The following is a 24,509-nucleotide window of genomic DNA, read 5'->3' as shown; positions in this document are numbered from 1 at the left end:
ATGTTAACATTAAATCTTAAATTTGACTTGTTGAAACCTGCAGAAACCCTGTGATTACAAATTCAGAGGTAGTTTATTTTGTAATTCAAAGGACATTTTCCAAAAGTAATTTTACTATTTTGTAATGAGAATTAAGCTTTATAATTTAATTTCAAGTGCAATAAAAATGTTTTATTGAATACCCAAAAGAGTCACCACACATACACATATCAACTCGTTTACTGGAATACAATACATAAAATGTCATGGTGCTTCCTCATATATCCCTTATTAACCATTTCAGTTGAATTGTCTTTTTTAATTTCAGTTTTTTATTTATTAGTGTTTCCTGTTCACCTGTAACAAGCCATTGTACCTTCTTCATTTTTCTAAAGCATTTTTTATTATTATGGTTCAGAGAAGAACATGGAGACACAAAAATCCTCCTTGTACAGGTCCCAGGTCTTGGGTTTGTGTGGGTTGTCCAGTTCATCCCTGGGTAGAAACAATCTGTGGTGGGAATTCAAAGTTCAGTTAGAAACAGAAAATAAGGTCAAGAGCAAAGGAAATACATTTTTATCAGAGCAACAGAAATGTACTTGTTCTCTATGAAGGACGTGTTGAACCAGAAGTAGAACGGGACATCTTCGTATCCTTTTGGAAGACCCTAAAGGTGAGAGACATTAGAAACAACACAAAGACTAAAATTAAAAATAAATCAATTAAAAAGAGTAGAGTAAAAGAGAGAGACTAAAAGAGGTAAAAGAAATAAAAAGGATAAAATCAAAAAATAATTACAAAAAAGTTAGAGTAAAATAATACAAATTTAATAGATATGTGTAAAATAATCAAATAAGAAATAAAATTATATGACCTTACATTTTTAAATTAGCTTAGTTAAACACTCATAGAAGAATAATACACACATTTTCATTAGAAGTGAATGAATAAAACAAAAGACAAACAGAATCATAGGACAAAATAAAGAGAGGAACTCACAGCACTTGATTCAAACATGACCTTCACGTCCTCTTCGACCTCAGGCCCGTTCTGGAGACTGATGACTGCTGCATTATTGCCCACGCCAGGAAACACCTTCAAAAACACCGGAAATTCATGAATCATCGAATCAACAAATGAATCATTGTGACCTAATGAGGTTTGAGTGAGACTCACTTTGCAGTTCTCCTGTTTGGCACACACACACTGAAACACCAGCTCTTTCTTCACAATTATCTTCACCTTAAGATCGCTGCCGTCCCCTTTACCCACACCTGGGAAAGAGCACGACCAACAGATGTTAACATTATCACGAAGCCGAATTTAAAGGATGTTTGAGTGCCCTGCAGGTTTGCAGGGTTTTACCTGCTATAGAGTGTATGCGGATGCTCTTGATGTGGAGGGGTTTGGAGGAGGCAGCTGCCTGTTGAACCTCGTTTTCATGATCTCGTAGTACCCCACGTACCGGCTCTGTGGACCACACAGGTACAGAATTAAAAAACTTGTATTAATTCAGTTTCTAAGGCTTTATGAGCACATTTCACATATTACTGACAGGTGATAAGGAGCAATGTGGAGTTTTGGCACCGATCTGGACAAAGGGGCAGATCCAGGAATCTTTGAATCACTTTCTTTGACATTGCGATAGAGGGCGTTTTTTGGACATTTTCACTGATCTCCCAGGAATAGTTCATGGATTAGCGAGGCATATTTAGGATACTGATCAGTATCAGTGTGTGAAAGTTGGTGCAGCTTGATTGAATTCAAAGGGACTGTTGCAGAGGTATGCGCTCTCTGAATGTCTAGTCTAATCAAAAGAAAAAAAGGTGTGCAAAGATACAGGTAAAAGGCAATAAGAGTGTAACTTATTAAATACCCTGTTCAAGTTGTGTCAATTGCAACCACAAAGAGGCGCTAGTCAGCAGCCAGAAGTGTCGTCTCAAAATATCTTTCTTCTTTCTTCCTAAGTTTTTGTGAGTATGTCTCCTGAGTGGCTGATTCTCACCTGAGATGGAGTCTCCACTCCCTGAAACTTGGAGCTGCGACTCTTGTCCGTCCTCCTCTCACCAAAATATTCCAGACTGTCCTGGTGGACAAACAGAAATTAATCTAAGTGTAAGTCTGCAGCTGCTCATTCGTTAACCCTTGTTTGAACAAGTTTCAGAGTAAAAAAGACGTACTTGTGCATTCTCAAACTGGTCACTATCGATAAGCCAGGTGCACACCAGTGTACCTGTGCGTCCTGTCAAAGAGAGCAGAGTCATGATCAGATCAGGGTACAGGCTACACTTTTTCAACAGCAAAACGCTAAAATTCAACTCAAATTATTCAGGAAATCACAATGAAACAAGTGCAGATCTTTGGCCTCACCTTTCCCTCCTTTACAGTGAATTGCAATGATGTTTTTGGATCGTCCGTCATCCACTCCCTCACATTGGCTGTGTATTTCAGCATGTCCCTGAGACAGACAGTAAAACACACGATGATGAGAGATTAACTGAGAAAATATTATCACTTATTTGTGACACATCCAGTTTGTGCTTGTGTTCATAATGATTTAACACATGCCTGCAGCCACTGTGCAAATGTGGTGAGGATGTTCTTTCATGTTATCACCACACTGCACTATTTTAACAAGCTCTTATCTACAGCGCTTCAATATAATCACAAACAGAAGGAAGCGGTGCAACAGAAAAACACATCACAAAAGAAAAGGTTAACTCACTCCAGGGAGGGGACGTTGTGGTCGTCGATGAACACACGTTCAACTTTGTAGTGGAAGAACTGGGGGTCGTAACCTTTCTCACCTGGAAACAAAAATGATACTGTTTGTTGTGTTCTATCCAAAGGCAATAGAGTGCGATGTGATGAGAGGTGGTGCAAACTTACTGCACAGGTTGTAAACTTTATAATGGTCTTCATGTTTAGCGTCCAGGAACCTGGCCACCTCCTGCACAGAGAGAGGAGGAATAGGTTAAAGGTTCAGTGTTTAGGATTTATTGACATCTAGTGGTGAAGTTGCATGTTGCAGCTGAACAGCTCTCACTTCACCCTCCCCTTCCAAACATAAGAGAGAACCTGTGGTAGCCTTCAGTTGTCATAAAAACTCAAAAGGTGTTTAGTTTGTCCAGTCTGGGCTACTGTAAAATACATGGCGACCTCAATAGAGAGGACCCGCTCCTGATGTCAATATAAAGTATTTTAATGTAAATTATCATTCTAGAGTAAAGAAAACAACTATTTGTACAATTTAGATCAGTGGTCACCAGCCTTTTCGAGCCCAAGATCACTTTTTAATTCCAAACTTAAGCCGAGATCTACCATTACATTACATTTCATTTAGGTGACACTTTTATCCAAAGCGACTTACAATAAGTGCATCAACCATGAGGAACAAACCCAGAACAACAAGAATCAAGAAAGCACAATTTCTTCAAAAAAGCTAAACTACAAAGTGCTTTAAGTAAGTGCCATTTAAGTGCTACTAAATTGTTAGTTTAAACTTGTATTCAAGGTATAGTCGGAAGAGGTGTGTTTTTAGTTTGCGGCGGAAGATGTGTAGACTTTCTGTCCTGATGTTAATGTGGAGCTCATTCCACCATTTAGGAGCCAGGACAGCAAACAGTCGGGATTTTGTTGATATCTTCCAAAAAACCCACTTAGGAGGGTCATACTTATTATTTTTTGCAATTTCTCTTCAAGGCTGAATGTACAAGAAATAAATATACACAAAGAATGGCAGTTGTGCAAATTTTTCTATTCAATGCACAGTATTCAAATTAATATCAATTCCTATTTACAATGCAAAATATGTAGCTTCTCAGTTCCACAACATGTTCTGCAGAGGAGCTGCTACTGCAGCACAATGGTTTTAAATATAGGCTTTGATTTGAATATGGCCACAAATATGATTATTGCCTTGTATGAAAGAAGTCCCTTGTACTCAAATAAATACCAGTACTACACAGTATCAAGCCGTGCATCTTCCGCTCCTGCAAATATTTCACAATAAAAAAAACTTTTTAAACAAGGGAATGGATTCCATTAACAGAAACGCTGGAGTGCTTTTATTTTGAAAAGGCATACAGAAAGTGTTGCAACCCTTTGTTTGTGACATAAATTCATCAGATAAACATTAAAACTCGCGTAAGATCATTTTCTCTGTTTATTCTGCTGTGAACCACAATGTTTATCTGTCTATGACACAAATATATTTACAACACTTTCCGAACCCGTTTCAAAGTAAAAGCACTCCAGCGTTTCACCTTCTGAATCCACTCATTTGTTCCAACGGGGCTTTGATTGTTATCGACAGACCAAAAGATGCGCATCTTCATACCGTAGAGTACTGACATTTACTTTAGTACATGAACCAACTTCTTCTTGAAGGAAATGCAGGAGATAAACCTGCAACTCCGCCGCCAGTAGCGGACACACAGCGCGTGTGAAAAACAGACAACCGACACACAGCTGATCTGCGGCGCGACGACAGCCAGTGAGTCCAGAGAGTTGGGGGATCGACAGTGAAGACTGCGAGATCGATTGGTAGATCGCGATCGACGGGCTGGCGACCACTGATTTAGATGAAACACACAAGTGACAAATTCTCTAGGTTTATTTTATATTCAATTTCTGCCAATAGATCCCTTTCATCTAAATCTTACAGACTGAACCTTTAAAGCAGCTGGGAAGAGTGTATGAGTCATTCTAGATATTAATGAATTAATCTTGATATTAGTGTGTGTAATTCTATCTTAAAAGTGAGGAGGCAATTTTAACATGTGCACCGATCAGTCCAGTCAGACTTACACCAATCGGATTCCTGTAGAAGGACTGTTTCCCAGAGGAGGGGAAAGACATGGCGATGACGCGATCTAGAGACACGGGTAAAGACGGAAATTAATTTCTAACCTTAAGCAATTTCTTTTAGATGCATTATCCAACATGCATGTCTGTCTTTCATACACCATCTTACTCCCACCTGTCACGTAGGTAAGGTCAAGGTCAAATCCATCCTTCTGATAACGCCGCTTGTTCTCAGAAATCTGACGAAATGAACACAAGTAAAAGATCAGGGATTAGCAGACATTTCCTCTCTTTTTTTCCCAACCATGATTCTCTCAAACTGATTTTAATGCATCATTTATTCAGAGTTTGTTTCCTGTGAGTCCGTGGTGTGACCTCACCATCCTCCTGGTGACCTTCTCGAGCTCCTTCTTCTGAGCTGCCAGTCGGAAAAGTCTCACCAGGATTATTATTCTCAGGAAACGGAGAAACGTCACCGCCCTGATGAAAAACGAATGACTCCTTTTATTCATGAAACAATCGATAACATATTAATGGTGTTAAGTGTAATGAACTCAACATCAGTATAAAGTTATTTCTAAAAAATGTAAAAGAATAGTAGTATGGTCAGTGTAGCTCTCTGCATGCTGTAAAGTGACATCAGGATTAGATAGAATATTAGAAATCAATATAATGTTTTTTAGATACTAGTATATTCTCAACATGGCTTATGAATGAAAAATGTTACACATATTTTTATTTTCACTGTACTGATTATTATTCAGTCTCAGGATAAACATAATACAATACAATTACAATATAATGTTTTGGTTTGCGTAATATAAAAGGTTTAGACAAACGAAATGTGTATCAAACTATCAATATTCAATGAAAATATTAAGTATGAATACAATAATAATATATTAAATATAAAATACAAAGCAATACATATTATTGCTTTGATCAATCATTGATCACTGATTAGACCTACAGCCAGACTGAATCTAGGCTGAGCTCTGCTGGAAATAACAAGATATCACCAAACTGTGGACCAATACCCAGGTCGGTGGTATAAACAGAGGGAGGAGCATGTACCTGGGGATGAGACTTTTTCCTGACAGGTCAGTGAAGGTGTAGATCATGGTGACCACCAGGGTGATGACCACAACGAAGGCGTCTATGATGTTCAGCTTGGAGCTGAAGTACACTTTGAAGCTGAAAGGTGGAGACACTTAAACCCGCTGCTGAGAAAACTGCCCACTTCATGCAACAAGTAGAATCAGCTGATAGATTGTGAGTGTAGCTCTCTTAGCCATTATGTTTCCCAAGGACCAGCCCAATAAAAGCCATACATATCCTGTTCAGCTTCCTCTTTGCAACTTCCTGTTTAACAGCGAATCACTCTCTGTTTCTGCTGACACAGGAATGTTTGCATCACCCACTCCTTTTTACAAAATCTGTTACAACAACTCCTCAGACGATTGCATGAATGAACCACCGTCTAACACAGTGCCAGCGACAGTAACAGCTTTACAAAGGTAAGATTTAATGCCAGGCTGCAGGGAATATAGAGTAAATATGTGTGCATGCTGTATGTGTATTAAAATAAACACAAAATTCATCTGGAGGGTCTAAACAAGTGGTTATACTACCTACACACTACAGTATACGAGGCCTGGGATTCTGAACTCACCCTTCCACATAGACCCGCAGGAGGACGTCAGCGAGGAAGAAGAAGGAGATGGTGAGGCACACGGCCTCGAGGGCATCTCCGACCTCTCTGCTCTTAGCCGGCAGGGACAAATCCACAATCACCAGCACAACGTCCACTATGATCAGAATGACTCCGAAAATACTGAGGGGAAAGATAATATAACCATTGTCATTGAACACTTCGAGGGAAAGAGATAACCATCATTAGCAATCATCACTTAGTGGTAGTACGGTGGTTCAGAAGTGGGGGTCCGTGACACATTGCCATGGGCTCAGATTCATCCACTACAATGATCATGATATCTGGGTATTCTGTGTTGACGTGGTGAAAATATACATCTCTAATATCTTTCTAAGACATTTCTCTTGTGTTGTTCTTTCATATAATGAGACAAAAAATATGCTTTGTCAAATTTTTCCAAAGGACATACATAAGGAGGTCCCGGGAATATTTTCTATTTGTAGGGGGGGGGGAGGAATTGAGAACCTCTTCTCTAGATTACCCACTATCTCTGCAAGAGAGATCCAGAAACACACTCACCGAAATCCAAAGGACATAACGAAAGGTGCAATCTTCTTACGGATGTTTCTGCACAGAGGGAAAGATTGTGATGCTTGTCAGTGCAGATAAAATGTGCTTTTCGAGTCAAGGGTTGTATAAAAAGCTTTCTGCTGCATAAACTTACTGGTACATCGTGTCTGGCTCCGCGCTCTCTTCCTTCCCGTCGTCAATCTCCACTTTAGCATCCTCCATCTTTGCAACGTTTCTAATAGATAACAATGACAAGACTCATATCTTTGATAAAAACAACACAAACCATGCAAATCAACAACATTACACTCGCATACGAAGCAACAGCTGCATCTCAAACATTGCATGGTCAACAGAAGGTGAATAGAGGTTGATATTGCCATGACAAATCGGCGTTTCTCACCCATTTACACCTGAATCTGAGCCTGGACTGAAATGGACAGAGGTCATGGCGTGTGTGTGTGTGTTTGTGTGTCTTCCCTCTGGCTTTGCTGATCGTGTTGTCTCTGGAATTGGAAAAAGAAAGTGTGGAAAGAGTGAAACTAGGACCGGCCAATATCAATAATTATCAGACTATATTTTTCATCGATAGCAATATCGCAAAATGGCTTATGCATTGTACTGTTATTAAGTCTTTTCTGAAAGTCTCTTCTTAAATCATACTTTTATCGGAGAGCCTTTCCTGATTTTACCTGAGTCTTAACTGTCTTTTAATTATTTTTATTGAGCATTTTACACGGCACTGGTATTTATACACTCATATATTTCACCTGCTTTCTTCTAAACCTGATGTTTTATGACCCATTTTATGAGCATTGCTGCCTTTGTAAATCACTTTGTAACATGTGTTTTGAAATGTGCTCTATAAATAAAGATTATTATATTATATTTTATTATATTGTGTACGCACAGTGAGGAGGTACAACACATAATTAATCTACCTCAGATTTGTTAAATAACTGGCTTTTTATCAAGTTTAAAACCACAACGTTCACTCCAGAGCAAAAATGTATCTTTAAACTTACAAGAAAATAATAATATGACACTTATCCTGATAATTATCGATACAGACGGATTCCCTGACTTAAAACACCTCTGCTCTGCATGTTGTTGAACATTTAATCAAATTAAAACAGAGAGCACATGAGGATAAACAGCTTCCTGCCATGTCCTGAAATAGTTTATCTGCTCATATCAAACATCCTGCCACATTTTTTCTTTAATCACCAAACTTCCCAGTGCGGTTCTTCATGCTTCCTAAAACAATAAGTTACATTGCAAGATGTTTGTGCAAAGCCTGCACACAAGAAACGAGACAGTGACGTTTGAATGGAGTATTATTACCTCAATGAACAATGTAAAATGAACAGGAGGATTTAACAAGACAAACCAGCTGCTGTCCTTCAGTTCATCTGGGTGAAGGCTCCTTCCCTCAGACCTACGAGTGTGTTTATGCGCTCACGACAAAATAGTCCCCCGAAAAAACAAAGAGACACAGCGTCCTCTCACCGTGAGTCCAGGTCCGGCATTCGGGAAAATTATACGAGAGTTTGTCTTGTGACTTCTCGTGAGGACAGGGGAAGAAGGCTCAAAGGTTAATCGGCCACTTTTGTTTCCTTCTTCTATCCATCCACTAACATGTTCCTCCTCATCGTGTCTTTTTTTCTGCAGACGTAGCGGTTTGAGACTTCCTGGACTTCAGTAGAAAACTTGGCTCGGCCTTGGTTTCCTTCTTTCCTCCTCTTCAGTCTGACCACAGAAATACTGACTGAGCCTGAACACAACACACGCCTTCCTGTCCACAGACAGATTCCACGTTAAATATTAATAATACAAATAATAATAAAACAAAACTCGGTCGTCAGGCTGCTGCGGCCACATCCCCCCTCCTCCTGTCTCCAACATCTGGAATGAATTCACTGCTGTGCATTCCACAATACTCAAAATACTCCGAACTATGACAGCTATCTTACATTTGCTAGAATTTGACCAAGATTTAAATCATGGCGAAGGAAGGCACCACAAGAATGGATGAAATATAAGATGTTCCATGTTAGAAACAAAATTACAAAAAAATTCAGTAAAAGGCATAAAAGACAAGTAAAGTAAAAGATACTTAAAAAAACCACAAACTTTGTCCAAAACACAAATGAAACTAGAAAAATAAAAGAGTAAAGCACTGTAAAGGTAGAGACTAGTCATGTACAGTTAACCAATAAAACACTGGAAGTGAAATGTATTTGTGTTCACAAAAAAGTTTTTCATTGCTTGAAATATAGAGCCAGAGGCCTAGATTGGTAAAATAATTAAATAAATATATAAATAAATATAAACAATTTATGTTTTTTTTAATTTGATATTTATATCATACAATAAAAGTAATCACTAAAAAATTACATAGCAATTTATTTAGTTTCAATATTGCAATAGCCAACACGTAACACAAGAGAGAGCCCTTCTACACTACACACTGGCTTCTCCTTCAAAAATAACCTGCTGCTTTTCTCTGTTTACACACTTGTGATTATGATTGTCTTTAGGTCTTGTGACATTCGATTGACAATTTCAACTAATGGAGGGAAATAGTTTCCAAGATTTTTGGTGCTTTATATCCTAAATCTTTTAATCTGCCTCAGCTCCACAGTCGATGTCAACCTACTGTTTACTACGATGCAGAAAACTTAGACTGTTTTCCTCCCAGGCTGCTGGTGTAGGACACTTGTAAACCAATCAACAAAATATGGATACAATTCCAGTTGATGACACAATACCAAACAAATGATAACATGACCAGAACTTTGAATGGAAATAAAATATGTTCTGCATTTTATTCTATTTTTCCTCAAAACAACAAGATAAGAAAAAGAAAAAACCCTCTTCTGGTATGTGAGGAATGAAGTCTTCTTAGCACGTTCTGTCCATGAAGCCATTTGCAGCTCTGGGATCAGCTTCACTTTCTCAAGAAGGGGGAACCTGGAATGAGTTCAGAGTTTGGCAACGCTGGCAAAATCTGGATCCTGTGATATGGACCATGCAGAACTGACCCAGCCTATAAATAACACTGACAAATCTTTGGAGGAACAGAACAGTGAACCTGGAGAAAACCAGGGGAAGCATTGGGAAATGAAGGTACGGCTTGTGATGCAGGGATTTTGTTGGAGGAATTGCAGCTTATTTAATATATGAACTGTATTTATGATTTCAGACTGATATTGCTGGAGGTTTCTTCTTCTGAGAAGTCATGTCAGTGTTTCTGTTGTTGGCTCTGGTGTTGAACACGGCCTCTTCTGCCCAGTTATCAGTGAGTATATTTAAATTCTTCTTCTCTTGAAGGGCTTCAGGCGCATTTTTCTCTTTTTGTTCTACATTGAAACTGAAAACTGAGGATCTCGGTTTCAACGGTTGTGCTGTTAAAGAATCGTCATTCCTAGAAAGGCGTACATGAATAAACTCTGCTGCAGGGGCGGACCTAAGCTGCCTTCATGGAAAACAAGGTTAGAAACATCATGCATAACTTGAAACTGCTTTTTCCTTCTCATTTAAGACAGGATACTCGTGTGGGCCGGAGGTCGTAGCTCTTCAACGCAGCATTAAAAGGCTGGAGAATAGCCTCTTGATTGTGACTTGGCAGGTTGAGCACTTGCAGACGCACAAATATTTCCTTCCATTTCAACCTGCGGTGCCTGACGCTGGAGCTGAAGCTGACAAAGCCTCTGGTGCAAACCACAACGGCAGTGCGACGCTCGACAGCTCTAATACGACACTGATGAAACCACTTCCACCAGCAGGCAGCATCATCGTACACGACAAGGGTGAGAAGACCTCACATCACGCCATCCCAGTGTTTGGGTGTTAACTTTAAGTATATGATCAGGCATCGCACAGAGTGAAAGTTAAAGCGGCACTGATGATAATGACTAATCTTTAAGGCAATGTTGTCTTCCTAGATTGTTCTGAGCTGTTCGACAGACTGAGACCCACAAGTGGTTTCTACCGAATCAGACCCAAGTCACACCAGGACCCATTTCTGGTTTACTGTGACATGGAGGATGGAGGAGGATGGACAGTGTTTCAGAGACGCCGGCATGGAAGAGTTGACTTCAACAGGTATTTAATAGAGAAACTATCCCTTGTACCATATGCGGGAGTGACCATCATCTGAATACAAAGTATGCGCTGATAGAACTTAACTGTTTGACTAGATCTGATTCACCTGCCTAATTGTCATTTCAGAGACTGGGTGGACTACAAAGACGGCTTCGGGGACTTCAAACTGTGGAACGACGAGTTTTGGTTGGGGAACGAGCACATGTACTCTCTGCTCTCAGAAGGTCAGCAAGAATTAAAATCCACCAAAAGACAGTAGAGAACCCAAATATAGTTCAATAAACTCTTCCTGTTTATGAATAAAGTAAATAGTCTCATCTTCTGTCAGATTGGTTGCTTATTTCTCATCGATTCTCTGTATCTATTTGTGCTGGAGGTAAGAACCTGGTGAAGATAGATCTAATGGACTGGGGAGGACAGAGAAGTCATTCATATTACGAGAACTTCAGGATCAGTGATGAGGCGGTAAGAAAAACTATTTTGCGTTTCTGTTTGTTGATCTCAGATGTAACACCAAACAAACAAATTAACCGCTCTGTTGTCCGTTACAGGATAAGTATCGCCTCCATTATGGGCAGTACAGTGGCAAAGCTGGAGACGCTCTGACTGGGGGTGGTGGGGCGGTGGAGCAGTGGTCCGCTTGCCTCAGTGGTATGCAGTTCAGTACGAGGGATCAGGTTAGTCATCTGTGGCCTGTTACCCATCAATGATGCTTTTTAATAGCTGCCATACTGATGATGTGGAGATGATGACTGTGGTGATGGTTGATTGACAGGACAACGATCGCTACCTTCAGGGGAGCTGTGCCCAGGAGAACGAGGCAGGATGGTGGTTTAACAGGTGAGACCTTCTCCTTTGTTTGATTGTTGCACAGGCAAAAACACCCGGACTGTTGTGAAGCTTGAGTTTTTGTACAAGGCTTTGTTTTGCCCCTTGAACCCATGAATAAGTATGGACGACACTCTTCACTTCCTACCTTTGTACAAAAGTGAAGTTAACGCTGCCATCTTTTGCTTTTGACATAATCTGGAGCTAGAATCTTTGCAGTCACAGTTCTGGTGTGGAGCTGCGGTAACGATGTCCCGCTGATACACACGCACAACCAATTGACTCAGTCTCAGCTGTCAATCATTAGATTTCATGTTTGTTTTTTTTCGCATTAAATTCAAACCAAACTTTAATGTTTGACTTTCAAGTTTGACCCAAGTCCAATCTACTATATTGCAGCTGGCCACTAGGGGGCAATCAAGAAGACTTGGCTTCACTTTTAGGGAGCTGTCATGTTGTCCATCTTTCTATGGTTATCATACTGATAAAGCTGCTAGAAATTGCAGCAGCTTTAAATTAAATACATAGAGATTGAATCACTTCAATTTGTCTTTTGTAAGATGTTACCCCCTTGACATTGTGTCATATCATTACACCCACAGATGTCATGCAGCCAACCTAAATGGGAAGTTCTACCGCTCTGGGAAGTACAAGAACAAGCATGACAATGGCGTGGTGTGGGGGACCTGGAAAGGTCTTTGGTATTCCCTTCGACACACCACCATGAAGGTGCGGCCTCTGGTTTTCTTGGACGTGGATGGCAGCGGAGCAGGGGATATTTAAATAGAAAACAGGCTTCAGAGAATCAAGTGAAAACAAATAAGAGCAAAGACTGATTTCATGTTTGATGTATTTTAATTTCTCCCTTTGTCGAAGTCAATAGTAGATTATTGACTGTTCTATAGTGGGCACTCCCTTTCTATAAAGTGTATATTACTCCAGCAATAAAACTAACAGCATTTCAGCCATGCTGCCCATTGGTTGTTCCTATTTGTTTTGTCACAACTGGACACTGTTGCACTTACTTGTGCACTTTGCTGAAAACACATAAACTGCTCGATACTGCTGCAATCACACATACAAGCTGCTTTTTAGACATGAAGTCGACATTTTCCAGAGGAGCTGTATCTGAGAACGCAAATGTCAGTTGCTCAGTACATTCTCCTGAACCTTACTGCCTGCCCCAGTGTAAAATGTCTGAGTGAACTCATGTGCTGAAACCAGCTTCAGTGTGTCCCAGAACATTTAACTAGCTTGATTTCACAGCATAATGAAAACAGCACATTCAGTGGTGTAGAACAATAAGACCAGTGTTTTTTAATGGATGTACAAGGTCATTTTATACTCCTGTACAGGTAATTCTTATAAAACAGAAACTTATTCCAAGGGTCTTGTATAGAGAGAAAATCTGAACAGTGACTCTATGAACTAGAGAAATATGTTCAGCTATAATGCCAACCAAAATATTAAATATTAACATTTTTTCAAATAAACAAACTTAAATATCTTATATTTTTCTCTGCTTCTTATAGATAAGTAACAGCCATAAATCTCTTAATAAACAGAACAATCTTAACCGATATTTTGTAACAGAACAGGATTTACATGAGGAATACATGTAAATAGAATCATACTATAAACCAGTGTGATCTACGACGAGGACAGATCAAGGTCCAGCATCCTCTGCTCTTTTTCGCTCAGCCTGTAGGGGGAGTCGCCACTGTTGCTGTAGCCTCCAGACATCTGCAGAGAGTGGCAGCGACCTTTCCTCTGATCAGACGGCGGTGCGCTAAAGGTGGAGCTCCGCTGCCGACCTGTGATCCCTGAGCAGGACTGAGCCTCCTTTAATTTGCGGGCCAGGATGTTCCTCTGGATGGGCGACGGGCCACGACGGTTCCAGTTGATCTCAGCCTGCTCTATACTCAACTGGTTCACTCCGTGAGAACCTGCAGGCCCTGCAGCCAGACCCCCGAACCCTGACAATCCCTCTTTACCTCCACTTACAGGCCCACCGCTCCTTTGCCTTTCAGCAGTGCCAATGACGCCTCCTCTACTATCTCTCTCAGATGCTGAAATGCTGTTTGGGTTGGTCCCTGTGTGTTTGAGGTCACTGTTGCGAGAGGGAGCAGCTGCCTCTAACCAGGGCTTCCTCTGGTCTTTCCTCTTGGGTCCAGGTTTAGTCAATTCTGGAGTCCCATGCTCTGGAATGGGATAAGCGCGGTAGGGCTGCCTCTCCAATCCTCCTTTGGTCAAACAACATCCTTCAGGCAGGGTGCGAGATCCCACCTGAAGAGAACAACGTATAATCTTTGTTAAACAGATCTACGCAAATCTGACCAACAACGTATACATCAACAAAATAGGATAGGTCACCAACGTGGGTCATGCTCCGTTCTCTGAAGTTTCTGGACTGTGCTGAGGATGGCATCTGGGGTTTGGTGTCATTGAAACTGGCGGTGCGCCGGAAATTTGGATTCTTGTGATTTCCCATTCCTGCATCTCCTCCTCCTCTGCGGCCTGCTAACCCGCTCCTCTCCACCATCTCCACCCAGTGGGCAGTGCGGTCACGCCATTTTGAGCTGCCCCCACTTGTAGAGAGAGCAGCACCTAAGACTAGATCCACTCTGGGGCTCAGTCTGTCCGGCGTGACCCTCGAAATCTGCAGCGGTGGCTCAGAGAAGGGTGCTGCGGTACTATAGTGGTTGTGGTTGGCGTCGTCCTGGAGGCCCGATGGAAGACCGGAATGAACTAATCCAGTTGGTGTAGGAGTCGGGGAGTTGGTGGGTAAAGCAGATGTCTCCACCAAGGTGTCATGGACTGGGCTTGAAGAGACAAGGTACAGCTGGGTGGCCTCCTTCAACCCCTTCTTTTTCATTTCTTTCAGCTGGTGCTGAGCCAAGCGATACCTAGGGAGTTAATTTTTAGTTTCTGAAACTGTGACTATGTTTGAGAATAACATTGTATGTGTGATGACATACCCAAATACTGGCGGCAACACCTTTTGACCTGTGGGAGACAGCCTATCTGGATCCTGTGAGGGCGTCATCACCAGGGTCTGTGACAGAGGCGCACTGCCCAAGGAAGGCCTCTCTTTCTGGGCTGCACCTCCACCCATGCTCCCTTGTGGGCCTTGGCCGTCGGTGAGGCTGGGTCTTTGGAGGCTGTGTCCACAGATAGAGTTCTCATCGGACAGCTTGCGGCCCCCAGGAGAAGGCATGGAGCCCCTACGGACAGCGCTGCACTGAGGGGTCTGGCAAAATTTTCTCCAGATCGCCACCACAATAGTGCCGAGAATCACAGTCAGGCAGAGGGCGATACCAACCACAACGACCACGTTACTACCAAAGGTTGCAACTCCAACAGCTTTAGGGGAGAGGGATGGAGAAGGATCGGGCAAAGCTGTGGATGAAGTTAAGACAATTATGTTAGAATGTGCATCTGGAACTTTGAATTTATTTTCTCATCTGGACAAGATGGAGAGTTTAAGGGACAAGTGACTGACCAACACACTCCTCCAGTGAGCAGAGGGACTGTTCCTTCACCATGCCGGTGCACTGCATCCCTCCCACACTTGAGGGCAGCAAACACTTCCGCACTCGTTCCCTCACCCCGTCTCCACAGCTCACACTGCACACACTCCATGGCTGCCAGGGTCCCCACGACTCTGCAGAGAAGAAATAATCATATCAAAAAAGGTTGAAAACTGCTTCCATTTACAAGCCTTGATTACTATTTGTGTTGCTACTTTGCCAGGTCACCGAATTGATCTCATGTTGAGGCCTCTGTGATATTGTCATCCATATTACCAGAAGCCAGAAAAGTTTTTGCAATAAAGTGTGGATGCAAAGGTGACATTATTGTATGGAAAGCAGACAAAAAAAGGGAAAACCAAGACTTAAAGTCACGGCTGAAATGATGTGGATGTAAAGGACCCCAGTACATGGAGCTGAAAAAAGCTCAGCCACCATATTATATGAAATTAGCATGTGATGATTCTAGAAATCCATGTTTTGGTGCAGACCTTAGACCTGTTTGAGCCACGTTGTGGTTCGTACCTCTGTTTTGTTTTTGTGGCTGAGGGTGGCACGACAATACCCAGTTCAAGTGCTGTATGAGACTGTAGACATTTGTATCTTGGTTTCAAAATCAGTGCACCTCTATTTGACATTACCCAGTTTATGCTTAATCCCCCAAAAAAGACAAAACAAGGACACAGCTGCAAGCATATTTTTTCTGTGTGACAGTTACGTCCAGGGGTTAGGTTAACACCTTATTTAATGGATTTCCATTTAGTTTATCACTAAAAAACTTTTTTTTTCAACCACTGGATTTGATCAATCTTGGAAAACCTGGATAACTAAAGCAGAGGAACTATTTCTCTTCCTCAAATTGCAGGTGCTTCTTGAGCCAGTCACTGCAGCCCTGCTCTAATGACATGTGGTGTGTAAATGTCTTCTTGGCAGCTGCCCAATGTGAATGTGTCCGATCTCACCTGCACTCTTGTACACCACCAAGCAGGTCTGTGCTGGACTAGGGGAGCGGCTGAAGTTGAAAACAAAGCGGAAGCAGTATTTAATCCTTCCTGGTTCAAACACAGAGCAGTTGAACTCTGTCTCATCCTCTCCCTGCGTCAGCCAGTTAAAGGCCAGTGGAGGAGAGGAGGGCTCCTCTGGACCAAACCCCATCAGGTTTGTTCCACTTGAGGAAGCAGCAACCCCTCTCCCAACACCTGCATCCTTATACAGCAACACCTTCCCATTGATGTGAGCACAGGGTGGGGTTATGAGTTTAACAGTCATTGTCCCTTCACAGCCACTCTTATAAGCATTGGCGTTTTCCACCAGCAGTTTATAGGAGAAGATACGTGAGAGGTAAAGCGGCCCAGAGCTCTTCACTTCCTGCGCTGTATGAGGAGACTTCAAAGCCACTCGTATAAAGTCTCTCTCTGTGAACGGGAAGGCGCAGGACAGCTCGACGCTCTGGGAACGGAGGGGTTTGATTGGGTGTCGCGTGCGGGCTCGGACCTTGTCAATGATCTTGCGCCCAATCTGGTTGTACTCCACGTAGCTGACCTCCAGGAAGAGAGCAGAGTCGAGGCCCCTGGAACAAGCCTGAAAGTGTTCGTTAGTGGATATTCCAACCTGGTGAGGGACAGAAGAAGAGATGTATGAAAATCATTCTGCAGCACAATGAGAGCCTGCAGAGGTGGGAAGTAACAAAGTACAAATACTTCGTTACTGTACTTAAATAGATTTTTCACATATCTGTACTTTACTTGAGTATTTATTTTCCTGACGACTTTTTACTTTTACTCGCTACATTTTAACACAAATTTCTGTACTTTCTACTCCTTATATTCTCAAAACTGGCTCGTTACTTGAGCAGTGGAGGTTGGCGCAACGCGCGCTTTTACACACGGTGCACCTCTCTCTCGCTCACTCGCGTGCCCCCTGCCTTGGGAGATGCGCAGTCCCGGCGGCGTGTTTGCCGTCGGGGGGGGCAGTGCGAGACCCTAAGCGTCCGGAGGTTGGTCGGGCTGCCTTGGTCGACCGAGGTCAAGCAGGCTGTACCGGTAATGATCCCTCTGCAGGTTCACCTTCAGAAACTTTGTTACGAGTTTTACTTCCTCTGGATAGTCAAGTTTGATCGTCTTCTCGGCGCTCCGCCAGGGCCGTGACCGACTCTGGCGGGGCCAATCCGAGGACCTCACTAAACCACCCAATGGTAGCAGCGATGTGTGTACAAAGGGCAGGGACTTAATCAACGCGAGCACGTTCCCCATCCATTTATTCCCTTTAGAATTATCCAGGTGCTCATGCAGGAGCTTGGTTCAGTTCAGTCTTTATTATTCTGTCTGAAATTTGGCCTGCAGCAAAACTAGACTGTGTCCAGTGATTTTTTCTTCTCTGTACTAGCACTGTGCAGGTTGTTAACAAAAGTGGAAAACGATCCTCTTTTGTGTGCCTAGAACTTGTTTCCTTTTGCTGAGTTTACATAGGGGGCATTGTGTATCATTCCTGCTACTGATTAGAAAGTGAAAGGTCCATGTTTAGTGATGGTTACAGACTTTTTTTGTGGTTATACTGTGGTCTATTAGTGTTCTTAGGCAGACACAAGAGGCACTTGTTTATTCTGTTTTGTTGTCCCTAGAAGTTCAGATGCACTAGTCCAATACTATTTGAACCTAATTTGTAAAATTATACAGTATATGTATATTTTTGTTATAATTGTTATAAAGTCAGTTGAAATAAAGCATGAAAAGTTGTTTTGTGTCTGTATAGGCCTACTATAAAAAGCACTTTGCATTTATAATTTTGATACATTTCAAAACCAGATACCTTTGATACTTAAGTACATTTAATGCGCTAGACGACATTGCCCTTGCTTCCAATGAAACAGTCAGGAACTTGGGAGTGATCTTCTTTCCTGATTTATCCTTTAATTCACACTTAAAACAAATTTCTAGGACCGCTTTTTTCCACTTGCGTAATATCTCCAAAATCAGACATGTCCTTTCTCAAAAGGATGCAGAAAAACTAGTCCACGCCTTTGTTACATCCAGACTGGATTATTGTAATTCATTATTATCAGGCTCCAGCAGTAAGTCGTTAAAGACTCTGCAGCTTGTTCAAAACGCCGCAGCACGTGTCCTGACAAGAACCAAGAAAAGAGACCACATTTCTCCAGTATTAGCTTCGCTACACTGGCTTCCGGTTAAATCTAGAATAGAATTTAAAATTCTCCTCCTCACCTTCAAGGCCCTTAATAATATGGCACCATTATACCTTAAAGAGCTGTTAGTACCTTATCAACCCACTAGAGCACTGCGCTCCCAGAATTCAGGCGTACTTGTCGTCCCTAAAGTCTCTAAAAGTAGAGTAGGAGCCAGAGCTTTCAGCTATCAAGCACCTCTCCTGTGGAATCATCTCCCACTTTCCATTCGGGAGGCAGACACCATCTGTACGTTTAAGAGTAGGCTTAAAACCTTCCTTTTTGATAAAGCTTATAGTTAGAGCTGGTACAGGCTTGTCCTAGACCTGGTCTTAGTTATGCTGCTGTAGGTCTAGAAGGTCGGGGGACACATGACACACTGAGCTTCTCTTTCCAGCTTCTCCTTCCTCTTCTCAATCGTTATCACATCAAAGTAATTCATATCCCATCAATACATGTTACTGACTTGACTTCTTCCCCGGAGTCCCTTTGCCTTATCGCTCGCAGATCCAGGGCCGCGGCTGTGGCCACATCATGGATTAGGATCTGTGGATCGCGTATCAGAGATCGTAATGGTGGATCCAGTATGGCGGATTCTGTATCGTGCTGGCTGATCGTGATAATAAAGGCGGATCCTTTATCGTGTTGGCATCTGATAATGGTGGTGGACCACGACCGAGGTGGCAGCTGATGATGGATCCTAATGGCGGCAGTGGACAATGACTGTGGACTATAGTGGCATCCGATCTTGATGGTGGATCATGATCTTGCTGGCTGCTGACCATAGACTATGATTGCAGCAGGACTGCTTGATACATAGTATTTCTCCTCAGATACTCGACCATTAATGACATTAATCCACCAATTCACTGACCTTCAGTTATGCTTCAAAATGTTTACCCTTATCAATGCTGCTAAAACCTTTATCTTGATGATGTTCTCCTTTACACTTGACATCTATTGCACTTCTGTCCGTCCTGGGAGAGGGATCCCTCACATGTGGCTCTCTCTGAGGTTTCTACCTTCTTTTTACCCTGTTAAAAGGGTTTTTAGTAGTTTTTCCTTACTCTTGTTGAGGGTTAAGGGCAGAGGATGTCACACCATGTTAAAGCCCTATGAGACAAATTGTGATTTGTGAATATGGGCTATACAAATAAAATTTGATTGATTGATTGATAATATGAGCTCCTTTAAGACTTTGACTGAAGTCATTTTCTTACGGCTGACTTTAACTTTTACCGGAGTCACTTTCAGGTAACATATCTGTACTTTTACTCAAGTATGGCTTTCAAGTATATACACCACTGAGAGCCTGTTTGTCTTACCTGAAAAGATCCTGAGTGGTTCCCAGCCCTCTCCACTGCAATGTGAAAGGTAGGCCACTGCACCTGCAGCTCTGAACTCCACAACCAGGAGGTGCTCTCCTTGCTGCTCACATCTACGCTATGACCATGAGAAACAACAGTGTAGCTGGTCTGCATGAGCAGGAACCTGAAAGTTCCTGCATACAGGAAGCGGGAGCAGCCGAACTCCACCCTGCCGGTCGATTGGTTGCTGAGGATAGTCCTGGTGTGAATGGTGGTGTTGGTTTCCATGTTGACCAGTGAGAGGCTTGTGTTGCGGATGGTGCTGATGTTGGATTTTGTGATGAAGTCCACAAATACACTGGGGTTGCTGAGGGCAACGTGGAGGGAGGGCCAGATACTCAGCCCTGCGAACGCTACAGGACAGGATGAGGAGAAGAAAAGCAGTGAGTAAGTAAAATAACAACAGAATGTAGTAATCCACAATAATATATACAATACAAAACAATACAATTACAATACATTAATTCAAACACAACAATGCACACAGTGAGCCGGTGTGAATATATAGGGTCTCTGTTGTTCTTTAAAGGCTTCGGCCAGTGCTGCAGAACATAAATTAGTTGGAATGTTGGGGACATAACTTTGATATCATGATCACCTTGAGTTTTTGAAAAAAAAGCTCTGACCAGTGGACCTAAGTAACCATTTGAAGATGGTCCAGAGATGATTATTTGAGGCAGGTAAAAAGCAAATTGCAGAAGTCTAAACGGGACTAAATAAAGGCGTGAATGATCTGTGGCTCAGCTTGTGACACAATGGTGTGAGTGAATCAATCTGCAGTAATTCAAAAACATGCCGTTCTCTTGAAAAGACTTATCCTTATATCCGTTAAGGTGTGGACAAGTTTATGTAAAGTTGTTGTGGGAACTGTCACTCTCACATATTAAATGTCACTCTGGGAGAAATGTGACTTAATTGCTACATAATGTTGACAACATAATTGTGCATCATAAATCACACGCACAATTATATGGAAATACATTATATATAGGCCTATTCATATATTTCCTGTGTCCATGTGGCACCAACTTCAGTTTGAATAACCATATAACTCTGCTCAGCACAACTAAATAATAAGCTCAGTTTTCCACGAAACAAACTACTGACATGCACTCATAGTAAACTACGGATGTCACAGCTCATAGTATCCGCTCAGATGTAACAGAGTATATTTCTAGTGTATCAGTACTGAGGGAAAGAGTAAATCAGTAGCATTGGCAGCATATTATTTCGAGCTCTATTGTGCAAAACCTCACATCCTCACAAAGCAAAGAGGGTGTGGGAAGAGGAAGAGGCTGAACCTCCATTACCCAATTCCCTCCTCTGCATTTCCCTGTCCCATTTGAGTGAAAACACACATTACAGCCCATTTAAATTAAAAGCCAAAGATCCTGCCAGGCTTTTCTATTATGTAGTTATGTCATTTAGATGGTTTTAATCACCCTCACCATATCCAAGGAGCGCCAGCAGGACGGGCAGCAGATTGACAGCCCGTGGCATCCCCGAAAGTCCGTGCCTCTGTTTCCTGCTACTCCACATGACCGTCGTCTGACACCATCTCTGACCTCTGCAAATCAGAGGCAAATCACAAAAAATTAAGTAATCCTCAAGAAGGCACGGGGCGACAACTCGCAGAGGTTTTAAGTCCGGAGACGGAGGGGAAGAAGCAATGCACTCATCCGAGGAAAGAAAAACAGGAAGGCTGAAGAGCGTGAAGCTGAGAGCTTGAGTTTTGTGGATTTACAGTGGCGTCTTCCTCTTCCTTCCATCTTCACAATGGGTATGTAGAGCTGCCGTCACACAAGCGTGGAGGCAACCGGAGAGCTTTGTTCATGACAAAGAATCATCAGGCTGAGTCATGTCATTGCTTTTAATTAAATATGGTTTATAGACTCTTACTTTATTTAATAAAATAACTTTTATGTTGTACATTTTTAGTCGATATGTTCCTTCTGCATTGTGTGAACGCTGAGAGGACGTATAACACATACTTGATCTACTGTATGTACCTCAGATTTGTACAATGTTTTTCTGTTTATTAAGTGTTTATCATTCTCTGTCCACGAAGAAGAGATTAGTAGAAGAAGAAGAAGAAGAGATTAGAAGAAGAAGAAGAAGAAGAGATTAGAAGAAGAAGAAGAACACAACCTTCACTCAGGAGCAAAAATCTGAAAAGACTCATTAGCTACTTGTTTTCCATCATGTGTTTATGTACATTTAGTTTGGATGGTAGTTATAATACACATGAGTAACCATATATACTTGTAATCATATACCATATAGGCCATTTTATTGGATTTCAGGTGGGCCCAACAGGTGGAAATTAGCTTAAACCGCCAACTCGGGCTCGTTCACGGTGTTTTGTCAGTTGAATAATGAGCAATGTCCCCATCAAATAAACAAACAAATTAAATAATACTGTGATAAATGTGAAAATGAACCGTTTTTATGTGTAATTCTTGGTCCAGGTGTAGTTTGGGCCGACCTGAAACTTTAAAAAAAAAGAGCAGCAGAATAGCACGTGCAGTGCTCGGTGCCGAGTGAAGCATGAACCCGTGTTACTCACATGTCTCCGGGACTCCGCTCAGCATCGGTCTCGGTGTTGTTCCTCTGAACTGTGTCACCAGGTGCAGGCAGGTACCGGGGGCCCCTCGGCGCTCCGGGGCCACATTTCTCCAGACTGTCTCCGCTGAGCGTCCGAGCGGGAGGCGGCAGCTCGAGCTCTGTGCGAGGGCGCGCTCTGGTGAGGGGGATCCGCGGCACAGTCACGTCACGGTCACCAGCAGGGGGCGCAGTGAATATATGGAACTATTTCAAAATAAACTAATAATCCAAAATAAAACAAAGTGGTGTTTGACAATATTAAAGAAAGAAAGAAAGAAAGGTCTGGACAGATAGATGGACAGACAGACAGACAGATAGGTAGGTAGACAGATAGATAGACAGATAGATGGACAGACAGACAGACAGATAGGTAGGTAGACAGATAGATAGACAGATAGATGGACAGATAGGTAGACAGATAGATAGACGGACAGACAGATACATAGATAGACAGATATGTGTACATATATATATTATAACACTATACACGTTTATTTATTTAATATGCAATGTATTTATTTATATTTTTAAAAAATGACTGTGCATTTCAACCTGCAATATGAAGCATATGGTTTGAGAGTGGACTTTACAATGTGGTTCTGTGATACCACTGCGAATCCCATTCATATTTATTTCCACAATATTGTTTCTCATTTCCACAAGTGTCTCAGCAGCGCTTTCACAACCACTAACTTCCCTCAGGCTTCAGGCTTCAGGTTGTTATAGAAACAAGATGAAAGACCCTTCACTCGGCTGTCAGCTCAAGCATTGCATCGCATCAAATGTATCATTCAGCAGGTTAATTTGAACAACAGGCACCCAGGTCAGAAGACATTGAGCACATGCATGCGCCTGAGGAGAGTGAGTGCACGTGGGAATATGTGAGCTGCAACAGATAGATCTATAATTCAATCTTTGGACAGGCAGTCACTCATAAATCATTTTAAAGTGATGTTTTAACGTCACACGAGTAAACTGCATAACTACTCATAATCAGATCAACCCTTCCTCCCATAAAGATTGACATTTCATTCTTCCCCCATCGATGAAAACAGACTTAATTAAGATATTAATAGAGGATGATCAAGTCATCAGACAATCTAAGTATACACGACACAAGTACAAAAGAAACTGAGACTTACAGTGTTGTATATTATTCAGTCAAATGAACAGATATAAGGTAACGATCTCCCCTCATGAGTTATGGCTTAAATTAGTCAAATAAGTCATTAATTAGCACATTAATTCTTCAGTTGAGGCCAAAATGTAATTTTTTCGTTATTTGACGTGAGTGAACTTGGACCTTTCACTACCAATATCTAATCAGTTCATCTTTAAGATCAAGTCAATTTTAGTGTAGTGTAAAAAATCCCTCAAGGTGTTCCTGAGGTATCACATTCATGAGAAAGTGACTTAAGTATGGATGGACAACCTGAAATCAACACCACCGCTCAAGTTCACCTAAAAGTTGAATACTGTGCACGAACCCCCCAATTAATGGCTCATACCTTAATGAGTTCGGCTCTCGTGATCTCCTGGACAAATTGAGTTGAAGAACAATCAGTGAAGCACATGGCATGATAATCTAATCAGTTGTATAGCTCTGCAGACCTTGGATTTTCTTCCAGACACGGAGAAAGAGCGAGACAGCAGAAAACAGGAAGCTGCTGTGGAGATGAAACCCCGTTTACTGCTCAGCTCGGTTCACAATAGGAACAAAGAAGTGTTCTATCCTTTGTAGGAAAAGCCCAACAGGGAGATTACAAACCCAAAAATAAATTGTTAGATATGATAATTCTTAGACTAGCTGCTAACAATATGCTCCTATTTCACACATTCTATAATATTTCAGGAGTTCTTTTCATATGATAAAGTGTTAATAG

General features: G+C 41.8%; 3 protein-coding genes across 3 annotated transcripts; 1 reads left to right on the top strand and 2 right to left on the bottom strand.

Moving 5' to 3' along the window:
- Positions 1 to 149: 149 nt before the first annotated feature.
- Positions 150 to 8,903, bottom strand: LOC118122672 (phosphatidylinositol 3,4,5-trisphosphate 3-phosphatase TPTE2). Its single transcript, XM_047343314.1, is given in 21 exon segments — positions 150 to 493; positions 580 to 646; positions 979 to 1,074; positions 1,156 to 1,253; positions 1,345 to 1,389; positions 1,392 to 1,449; positions 1,985 to 2,065; positions 2,160 to 2,221; positions 2,350 to 2,388; positions 2,391 to 2,437; positions 2,705 to 2,786; positions 2,869 to 2,929; positions 4,789 to 4,853; positions 4,961 to 5,024; positions 5,166 to 5,265; positions 5,860 to 5,979; positions 6,458 to 6,619; positions 7,019 to 7,066; positions 7,164 to 7,244; positions 7,413 to 7,515; positions 8,354 to 8,903. Coding segments are annotated over 20 exon segments (1,530 nt in total). The 5' UTR covers positions 7,460 to 7,515; positions 8,354 to 8,903; the 3' UTR covers positions 150 to 386.
- A 1,071-nt stretch (positions 8,904 to 9,974) lies between these two features.
- On the top strand, positions 9,975 to 12,908 carry fgl1b (fibrinogen like 1B). The gene is made up of 9 exons (XM_035178177.2): positions 9,975 to 10,138; positions 10,215 to 10,310; positions 10,554 to 10,821; positions 10,957 to 11,116; positions 11,243 to 11,340; positions 11,493 to 11,581; positions 11,668 to 11,793; positions 11,892 to 11,956; positions 12,547 to 12,908. Exons 2-9 carry the CDS (start codon positions 10,251 to 10,253, stop codon positions 12,725 to 12,727), a joined length of 1,047 nt encoding a protein of 348 aa, XP_035034068.1. The 5' UTR covers positions 9,975 to 10,138; positions 10,215 to 10,250; the 3' UTR covers positions 12,728 to 12,908.
- Positions 12,909 to 13,233: 325 nt separating this feature from the next.
- LOC118121912 (thrombospondin type-1 domain-containing protein 1) lies at positions 13,234 to 24,273 on the bottom strand. The gene is made up of 9 exons (XM_035178173.2): positions 24,135 to 24,273; positions 22,589 to 22,845; positions 21,471 to 21,589; positions 19,981 to 20,375; positions 16,437 to 17,085; positions 15,447 to 15,608; positions 14,923 to 15,343; positions 14,322 to 14,850; positions 13,234 to 14,230 (listed from the first exon to the last, which is right to left on the bottom strand). The coding sequence occupies exons 3-9, from the start codon at positions 21,559 to 21,561 to the stop codon at positions 13,595 to 13,597; spliced, it is 2,883 nt and encodes a 960-aa protein (XP_035034064.1). The 5' UTR covers positions 21,562 to 21,589; positions 22,589 to 22,845; positions 24,135 to 24,273; the 3' UTR covers positions 13,234 to 13,594.
- Between the last annotated feature and the right edge of the window lie 236 nt (positions 24,274 to 24,509).

The sequence above is a fragment of the Hippoglossus stenolepis genome, chromosome 15 (assembly GCF_022539355.2).
Source record: "Hippoglossus stenolepis isolate QCI-W04-F060 chromosome 15, HSTE1.2, whole genome shotgun sequence".
Taxonomy (NCBI): domain Eukaryota; kingdom Metazoa; phylum Chordata; class Actinopteri; order Pleuronectiformes; family Pleuronectidae; genus Hippoglossus; species Hippoglossus stenolepis.
The sequence above is the reverse complement of the archived record's forward strand: the minus strand, read 5'-3'. Positions and strand labels throughout refer to the sequence as shown.